Genomic DNA, 9475 nt, shown 5'->3' with positions numbered 1-9475 from the left:
TCACATTGAGGGAGTCAACAACACTCCTTCCTGTGTGGCGTGGTGTGTTAGGGGAACTTGGGGCTCAGTGGAGGAGCTGGACTCTGAGAGCTTTTAAGGGACAAGGTGGGTTCCTGCAACATCCTTGTCTTGTCCTGTGATGGTGAAGTTATTTCCGGAAAGCAGACATACAGAGCAGATTTTCTTCTTACGTTTATATTTTTCAATGTAACTTTTCATTTTTCCTTGAAAACAACGTTGGCATAGCACCTGGAGTTGTGGGTGACTCTGAAGCACTTTCTGTCAGTCCAACTGGTGTGGTCCCAAGCTGGAAAAATGGAAGCCAGGCCGCTCCTGAGTGGACAGAGGATGAGACGGGCCACACAGCGAACACCACTGAGCAAACAGGGTACACCACCACAGGCTTGCGCCCGGCGACTCCGTCCCCGTCCTCCGAATCCCCAGAAAGAGTCACCCAGAGCTGGGAGAAGCCCACTCTCATAAACGTCGGAACAGGTAAGGTGACCGGCTCAAACCACGGTCACAAACCATTCCTTGTTATCCTGGATCCCAGAGCCTCGTCAGTCCCGTTTCCTGTTAGATGCGGGTGGGGGGTGGGATAGATGCTTTAATGTCGTTGGTGTTTGAGACAAGGTCTTGCTGTACAGCCCAGTCTGGCCTTGAACTCGTGGCAGTGCTCCTGCCTCAGCCTCCCCAGTGGTGAGATTAAGGGTGTGTGCGACCAGACCCAGCTGGAACTTTCCCTGTTTCCCGTTGTTTTATTTTTAAGATCTTTTTTGTGAGCAGTGGCTCACACCTACTTCTTGCGGAGCTCCTGGTATGAGACCTCCTGAGAGGGGTGCTCTGATGACATCAGCAGTTCCTGGTCTTCTCAGCTCCTTGGGAAACTGAGGCTGTGTCTGTTTGCCCACGAGCTTTCGTTGGGTGTGGGAAGGATGGTGTGCTCTGTAGGAACGTGTGTGTTTCAAGTGGGGTGGCAGCCCTGTGATGTCTGCACTTTAATGAAGACCGCACAACTTAGATTGCGGTGTAGCTTAGATACCAGAATGCTCAGTCACCTCTTAGAGCTGCGTGTGTGGCCTTTTTTATTTTATGGGCTGATAGGCACTAAAAATTAAAAACTAGTGCCGAACAGGTGAGCTGTTGTTTTTAAAGCAACAAGAAAATAGAGGCCCTCTGTTAGTTTCCTGGATGGCGGTGTGGAGGGGTGAGTGAGTGAGTGAGTGTGTGAGTGTGTGATGTGAGTGTGTGTGATCTTTCTGGCTGGTAAAGGCCACGGAAGCCTGGCCCTGGATCCCCTGGCTTGGAGTGAGGTGGGTGCAGTGCAACATCCCTTCGAGACTACTGAGTTTTGACATCTGTTTTTCTGTAGCCAGGAAACTGTTTTGTTAAAATACTGCTCAGAAGCCCAACAAGTAAAACAACAACACCACTATAATGAGATGTAGCTCTAGTGGTGGAGCGAGCGCTTGCTCGGCGTGTGTGAGTCCTTGGCAGTGCCAGGCCGAACTGAACCCAACCAAACCCAACCAAACCCAACCAAACCCAACCACCGCATAAGAGACGTGCCCGAGTGACTTGATTTAAAATCTTGCATTAGAATGTTTGATGTGGGAAATCAAAACACAGAGCGGATTGCCTTGTTTCCAGGTTGGGCGGTGCTGCGGTTTTCCTGTTCAGCCCTCTGTAGGCCTCGGGCAGGGCTCTGTCTGTCCGTTGTCCCCCTGTCTTTCTGTCTGTGATGCCCCCATGTTCCTGTGCTTGGGGCCAGCGGTCGGGGCTCTGGTCCCCGCTGCCAGCAAGAGCGTGTGCTCCTGAGCAAGCTCGCGTCCCTCTGTTCCCGCTCCTGAGCGTCATTGTAGCTGAGGTGCTTTGATTCATGCCACGCCAGCCAAAGGAGGTGACAGCAGCAAGCGCTGGGGCGCCGCGTGGTGGGGAGCTCCCCGGAATCACCCGGGCTGGAATGTGCCGTGTACCTCGGCGGCAGAGTCTCGGTTCTTTAAAACGCTACTTCGGCCCGGTCTGGAAGGGAGAGCCTGTGACCGATGCAGGGATTTGACAGGGATTCCTTTTACTACTCTGTCCTCAATGTCCAGGGCAGATGTGACGAAAGGCTGGTGTTTATGGGGACATTTTAAAGCAGAGCTGCAGTCACTGTCAGGGCTCGTCCTCAGTGATTTTGGTCTTGGGGTTCATTCCTTCCGCTGTCTGCTCTGTGCTCCCCCTGCTGTGGGTGACGGAGATGCGGCGGACTCAGATAAAGGCCCCGCCCGAGCGGGGCACGCGGGATCGGGCTGATTGAATGGCAGGAGCCTGCAGACACCGAGCCCTGAATGTCCCCGTGTGTCCGTCCACAGAGCCTCCTCCGGTGTCTGGCCTGAGCGTGGCCTTCATGGGGGAGACACAGGTCGTCCTCACCTGGGGCAGCGACAACCGCACCGCGTCCTGCCGCCTGCTTCTTGAAAGCCTGGGAAGCCAGGAGACGCTGACCAATATTTCGGGCCTGAGGCCTGGCTTTCAGCGCGTTGTCCTCAGTCTGCCGCAGTCAAACGACACGCAGAGCGATGCCCTGGTTCCGGAAGGGGGCTCAGGTGAGCTACAGAGTTGATTTCCTCTCACTTAATAGCTGCAAGGGCCGGGGATGTAGCTCAGGGCACAGCGCCTGCCTCACAAGTGCAAGGTCCTGAGTTTGGTTCCGGATACAAAAAAAAAAAGTTGCAAAAGATACTGTTCTGTTGTGTAGGGTTTAGATTTGGTAGGGGGCTCCCTGTCCAGGCTGGCTCGGTCCCAGGCTCACGTCCGGAAGGACTGGGGTGTCTTACTTTACTGGTGAGTGCGCTGGGGCTCAGGAGGGCGCTGGGTCTTGAAACTTGAGCCGTTGAGCACCCCGGAGAGAGGAAGGCAGATGGGCCCTGGAGCCTTTGATTTTCCAGCTGGGCGCACATGGGGGGCCCGGGAAGGAGCTCACCCCTCCCTGGAGACCAGGGGCGCCCAGCGGCACACCCAGCAGGGCTGTGCAGCTTCGCAGAGAACGTGGGCTCCGTCCCCACTTCATGCCTGCGGAAGCTGAGCCACGGGGTGGGTGTTGAGGTTCTTGACTGTGAGCGGCAGGCAGGAGCCAGACCTCAGCGGGCTCAGACGCAAGGGCGGTGGGTGGCGAGTGCGCACTTCTCTGTGGGGTCTTGGAGACGGAGACGGCGGTTCTCAGCCCGCCTCCTGCTCCTTTCTGCGTGTGGGCTCCCTCCACACTGTCCCGTGTCACGCCCTGTCACGCCCCTCCGCCTGCGGCCTGGTCCAGGGGAAGCCAGGCCTGAGTTGGGGAGCTGTCCCTGGGAGACCCCGTTGGGGTGAGAGTGGTCCAGGCTGGGTGGAGTGGCGCACGCCTGTCACCCTAGCACTCGGGAGGTGGAGGCAGGTGAGTTTGAGGCCAGCCTGGGCGATATAGCAAGACCCTGCCTCCAAAAAAAAAAAAAAAAACCAAACAAAACAAAAAAAAAAAAAAAAAACCAAACAAAATAAAAACAAAAAACATAAAAGGTTCAAAACAGCAGACTCGAGAGAGGCACGGAGTGTCCGTGGCCTTCCAGGAACTGCAGCACAAAGTGAAATGCCGGGGCCGTTTCAGGAGACCAGATCGCGTCCGGGGGCGGCGGGGAACAGATATTTCTGGAGAGCCAGCCGTGGGAGGTGTCATCTTACGGGGTGGGATGCTGAAAGAGAATGTGTTTCTTGGTGTGCGGTTCACGTCCTTGCCTCCTGCGCTGGACGCAGAAGCCGGTGGCACAGCGAGCAGCCCTGCAGGGAGCCCCTCCACCCCTGCGGGTCGGATCCGGTACCAGCTTGAACACGCAGGCCCAGCCGCTGGCCAGGAGACCCAAGACACAGAAGTCCTGATCGTCGGGTTGAAGACAGACACGCAGTACAACGCCACTGTTTACCCTCAGGCGGCAGACGGCACAGAGGGACAGCCCGACAGCCTCTCCTTCACAACAAGTAGGTGCCCCCTGCTGAGAGGGCCCCAGGCAGCCTCGGGCACGGGTTGCGTCTTCTGTGATTCTGTCTGAGTTATCTCTCGCTTAGCGGCCAGTTCTGTTCTCGGGAGAGATTCTGGACAGCGCAGACCTGGGGAGCCCTCCTGCTTCAGGGCTGTGGCTCAGGGTCACATTGGCAGCTCCTCCCGCCTGTCACCCCCTCCCGTCTCCCCGAGGAGCCAGAGAGACAGTGGTGCAGCGGTTAATCACTGGCTAATTCTTCCTCCCTCGAGATAAGAACGCGAGCCCCCTGTCGGGCGTACGCGGGCAATCCGGGCTCCTCTTCCTGTCGTGCTCGTGCTGATGGCGAGCTGTGACTCACGAGCCCGCCGGTATCCGGAGGTGTCTCAGTCACTGTGCTGTCGCTGGGACACAGCACGCGACGCCCACGACTTAGGAGAGGAGAGGGTTATTTTGGCTCACGGTTTTGGTCCGTGGCTGGCTGGCATGAAAGCAGCTCAGAGTGGCGGAAGGTGCCCAAGCCGTGGCAGCTGGAAGCAGAGAGAGGAGGAAGGGCAGGACAGAAATGCACCTTCCCGGGTCACAGCCAGGGTCCACGTCCAGCCAGGCACCCCCCAGGGCTCCTCCAGCTGCGAACGCACTGACGAGTGTGGCACCCCGCGATCCCATTGTGCCCTGCACACAGGAGGCTTCCGAGTGAAGAAGGCACGGTCCCTGCTCCCGGGTGCCAGCCCCGCGGGCAGGGAGTCGGTGCAGCGCACCGAGCACAGTCCGGCCCAGTGAGCTCTGGGACAGATGTCTCAGGGTCACCGCCCTGCGGACTTGGTGGCAGGCAGTGTGAACTGACCGGGTCATCTGACCCAGCGCCAGGTGTCCTTAGCAAGGCGGGCGTTCGAGGCTGGCGGAGCAGGGACAGAAAACAGCCTGGCACGCAGGGGGCTCCGGAGGGCTGGCCACACTCAATCCCGTGAGGGCCTCAGATTCAGAGTCCCTGACGGGCCAGTGTGTCACACGGCTGCTGCCGGGTGGCTGTGCCGGGAGAGGGAGGTGCTGTCCTCCCAGCAGCTGTGGGTGGCAGCAGTTCCTTCCACCCAGGCGCCTACAAGCATTGTGTGAGGCTGAGGCAGGAGGATCGCAAGTTCAAGCCCAGCTTGGGCCACTTAGTGATTTGCTGAGTCGCTGTCTCGCTATAAAAGATACAAAAGGGTTGGAGGTGGAGCTCAATGGCCGAGCCAGGAGACAGCCTAGGGCCCTGGGCCCCGCATGCTGAAGCCTGGAGCCAGGGTGAGGGATGCGGGTGAGGAGGGCAGTGGGTTTGGTGGCGCCTCCAGGACCCTGGTGGTTGAATCCAGAGGGCTGGATTAATTTCTACAGCGGTGTTGTATGTGTGCTTTGAGAATTCTCTGTCCCTCGCTCTTAGAGAAAGGAGAGGAACAGGACCTAGAATACTTTCAGATGGTTCCAGGCCAGACTGGAGAACCCAGGCAGGAAGTGGGTGGCAGCCATGTCTGCTGTGGGGAGCGACAGCTTTCCTAGAGCCTGAACGGCAGGAGGCTCTGCTTGCATCTCCTTCCTTCTTTCCTCTCCTCCTGGTAGCACTCATGCTATAGGAGACGCTGCTCATGGCCTCACGACTTGGCGGGAGTGACGGGTGGCATTGGGTGTGGAGGGCTTGGTTTCCAGAGAGAGGTCTGAGGAGAAGTGGGAGGAAGGGCTGCGGGCTGTGGAAGGCTGCCCTTGGCTGACAGGCTGACTGGGGCTGACATCCAGCCTAGGTGCCCTTCACCTGTCAGGCCCTGGGCCAGATCCCTCCAGAGGAAGGTTCTGGAATGTTCTCCACAGGCTCATGTGTGAGCGCTCACTGCCCACGGCAGCCATGTTCAGAGGTGGGAAAGGGACTGGACCATGAGGGCTCTGGCCTCATCAGTGATTAAATCCTTGATAGATCAATACATGGATTCATAAATGGATTCATTCATTGATGGGCTCACAGTTTGATGGGCTGTACTGGGAAGCAGTGGGAGCTTAGGAGGTGGGCCTAACTGAAGGGAGTGAGTCCTTGAGGAAGTGGTGTTAGGGGCTGTTTCTTTTTTGTGTTGCTGAGGATTGAACCCAGGGCTTTGCACATGCAGGGCAAGAGCTCTACCCCTGAGCCACATCCCCAGCCCTTAGGGGCTGTATTTTGCCCCTGGCCCCTTCCTTCCTCTCTCCATGAAGCCAGCAGCTTTCCTCTACCACCCTCTTCCACTCTTACCATAGGCCCAGGGATGATGGCGCCACCTATGGACTGGAGCCTTTGAAACTGTGAACCAGAGTCAATTTTCTCAGGCGTTTTTGTCATAGCCGTGAAACGCTGCCTGACACAAGCTCTCTCCTTGATTTGCTAAAAGGGGTCCTGTGCGTTAGTGTGGGCCTTGGGTTCCTGCTTTTTAAAGCAATTTAAATGAAAGTAAAGAAGCAGTGATCGTATCTCAGGCTCTTGGTGAGAGCCTGGCTTGTGTTTAAGTGGCTTTTTAAGTGGCTTAGTATTTCATAAATAATTTCTGAAGAATAATTGCTTGAGTGTGTGTATGTGAAAGAGACAGAGAGAGAGGGAGAGAGGGAGAGAGAGGGAGAGAGAGGGAGAGAGAGGGAGAGAGAAAAAGAATGGCTTAGTTCAGTTTTGGCTGCTATAACAAGTTACCACAGTCAGGGAAGCTTACACAATAAACACTTCTCACAGCCCTGGAGGCTGGAAGTGAGCGACTGAGGTGTTGGTAAGGTTGGGTCTGGTTGTGGGTCCGGGGCCCTCTTCTGGATTTTGGACTCGGTGTCCGCACGTGGTGTGAGGGGTGAGAAAGGGGTCTCTCGGGCCTTGGATAAGGGCCGTGATCTCATCCCTGGGCTCCACCCTCATGACCAGTAACTTCCCCAACTCTGCTGCGGATACCATCGTCACAGCTATGAGGGCTGCAGCATGTGAGTTTTGAGGGGACATGAATATCCTGTCTGTGGCAACACTCATACATATGTACACGAGTGTGTACATGAAACACACACGCCCAGGTTGAACAGGTTAAGGACACCTGAAGCCCAGTGTCTTAGTTGCTTTCTCTCGTTGCTGAGACCAACTACCCAGCACCCAAAGTTAAAGGAGGAAAGGTTTCTGTAGCTCACAGCTTGTGGAAGTTTTAGTACATAATGGGCTGGCTCCAAGGCAGGGTGGCCTGGCAGAGGGGCATCGCAGAGGAGAAACAAACCATGGACGGCAGAGGGCAGCAAAAGCCAGCAAGCAGGTCCAGGCTGCAAGCCCGTTTCTGTCCTTTACATCTCATCCAGGCTGCACGCACACCCTTAGTCCTAGCGCCCTTGATCCTAGCACTGCACCCTGAGTCAACCCCAGCGTCACACGCCCTAGATCTGGCCACCTCTGAGAAGCTGCAGTGAGGGCCGCATGAGGCTTTGGGGGACCCCCAGACACAGCCATGATGCCCATTGCGAGTGGAGTCTGTGGAGCACACCTGACCTGCAGCAGGGGTGATGGACTGGGGATGCAGAGTGCTCTCCGCTCCCTGACCTCAGTGCCGCTCATGTCATTCAGTGGCACCTGCTCCCAGGCCACACGGCCCCGTGGCCCACCGTGCTCAGGGCCTGGTCTCTTGCACAGAGCAGGGGGTGGGCAAGGGGTGGGTCCTGTTCTCACGTGACCCTGACTTCAGGGTGGGGCTGTTGCACCATTTGTGAAGACACAGTTGGCCTGGGAACCCGGGTGCACCTTGTCCCGTCTGTCGCCTGTGATTCATCGTGGAAGAGCAGTGTTCACTCCTGGGCACGTGTGCTGGGGACTTTTCTGAGTCACTGCTCCCGGGGCAGGGCAGGCGGCTAGTCCTGGTTTAACGGTGAAGAGGAAGAGCCGTCCCTGAGTGTTTCTTAAGCTCGGGGGCACATGCTGGTGACAGCTCCCTGCCCCTTCCAGCGCAGCCATCTGGGGACTGTTCCCTCACTCTCTTGTGTCTTCCCAGATTCCAAGCAGGTGTTCAATATCAAAGCTGTGAACGTCAGTGCCACGAGCCTCAGCCTGACCTGGGAAATGAGCCACAACGGGTCGTCCTCTGCCTATACCTATGAGATCCACGTGGCCGGGGACACCGAGTCCTTCGATGTCAGTGTCAACGAGACTTCTGCTGACATCCGTGGCCTGAACTCGAGCACCCTGTACAACATCACCGTGCGTCCTTTCCTGCGAGGGGCGGAGGGCACGCCGGGTGTCGTCCAGGTGTACACCGGTGAGTGTGCGCCTGCTGGCCCTCCCCCCCATCCTGTGTGGCGGGCCCGTGGGCCCCAGGGACTTCTACCCCTCAGCGTGGGAGGCAGAATGGTGCTGTCACTGCTGGAGCCTGGCCACTTACTGCTTTCTCTGCATGTCTCACTGAACGCTCCCAGCAGCCCTGTGCCTGGGGTGGCATCAGCCTCATTTTTGGATGAAGAAGCCAAGGCTGAGGGAGGGGAGGTAGGCAGGTGTCACACCTGGTGGGGGGCAGAGGCCGGGTAAAGCCTCCACTCTAGGTCGAGGCCTGGGGTGAGTTGAGACAGGGAGAAAAGGAGAACCTGGATGCTCTTGTCTGGGTGTCCTTGCAATGCTGACACACAAGGAAGTGTGTGTCTCATCCTTTGGTCGCTTAAATGTCCCGTAAGGATGAGAACTTAGGCGAGGCCGGCTGCAGACAGGCTAGCCTTCTGCGCCAAGCAGGTTCGATGGTGTGAAATAAAGCAGTCATGGTGCGCGGCGCATGGCAGCACAGCAGTGTGGATGCCAGCAGCACTCTGCCTTACATCCTGGCATCGGTCTTTGTGGTGGGCGTTGGACTCCTGTTACAGATGAGAAGACTTCAGCCCAGCACGGCTGAACAGTTGATCCAAGTCCACTGAGCTAGCAGGTGCTGGGGCAGGCGCTGGAACACATGAGTGCCTGGCGCAGGGCCCAGGGCTCACCCTGCACAAATGCCTCACCCAGGAGCCTGGAGCGTCCCGCCAGCATACACCTTGTGCCTTCTCACAAGTGTCTTTCGGGCTGGCTCTTTGGAGAAGATGAAACCTGCTTTCATTTCTTCACCTTTTGCTTCCTGACACCACGAGTTAGGATTAGGTTCCCCTGGACCAACCCCCGTGGTCAGTCGCTTAAGTAAGACGGGAGTTCGTCTGTGTCTCAGGTGAAAGCAGCCCAGTGCTAGGCAGGATGGAGATGTAAGAGTGTCAGCCAGGTCTCAGCCACAGGAAGCGGAAAACTCTGGGCTGTTTTAAGCCCAAAGGGGTTTATCCTGGAAATTGGGAGTGTACGGAGTCATCAGAAAGGTACGTGGGTTATTTTGCTAGGGCTGCTGCAAAGCATGCCACAGAAAATTGTGTCTCTTTCCTGGGGCTGTGTGTTGGGTGTCAGGGTGAGAGCAGATGTGGCTTTCCCGGCCGCCCTCTCGGCCTGCAGGTGGCGCTCTGCAGTGTCTGGC

The 9475-nt window shown here is 57.1% G+C and overlaps 1 protein-coding gene across 1 annotated transcript in view; it reads left to right on the top strand.

Annotated features, from left to right (window-relative positions):
• Positions 1-246: 246 nt before the first annotated feature.
• Positions 247-9475, top strand: part of Ptprj (protein tyrosine phosphatase, receptor type, J) — a gene marked incomplete at its 5' end in the record, with an annotated part of 42527 nt that continues 33298 nt past the window's right edge. The window contains 4 exon segments of the mRNA XM_013514213.1: positions 247-495; positions 2358-2591; positions 3772-3993; positions 7994-8257. Coding sequence (XP_013369667.1) covers positions 247-495; positions 2358-2591; positions 3772-3993; positions 7994-8257 — 969 coding nt within the window.

Source organism: Chinchilla lanigera, unplaced genomic scaffold (assembly GCF_000276665.1).
Source record: "Chinchilla lanigera isolate Chin_1 unplaced genomic scaffold, ChiLan1.0 scaffold00021, whole genome shotgun sequence".
Taxonomy (NCBI): domain Eukaryota; kingdom Metazoa; phylum Chordata; class Mammalia; order Rodentia; family Chinchillidae; genus Chinchilla; species Chinchilla lanigera.
This window is presented reverse-complemented; position numbering and strand designations above follow the sequence as displayed.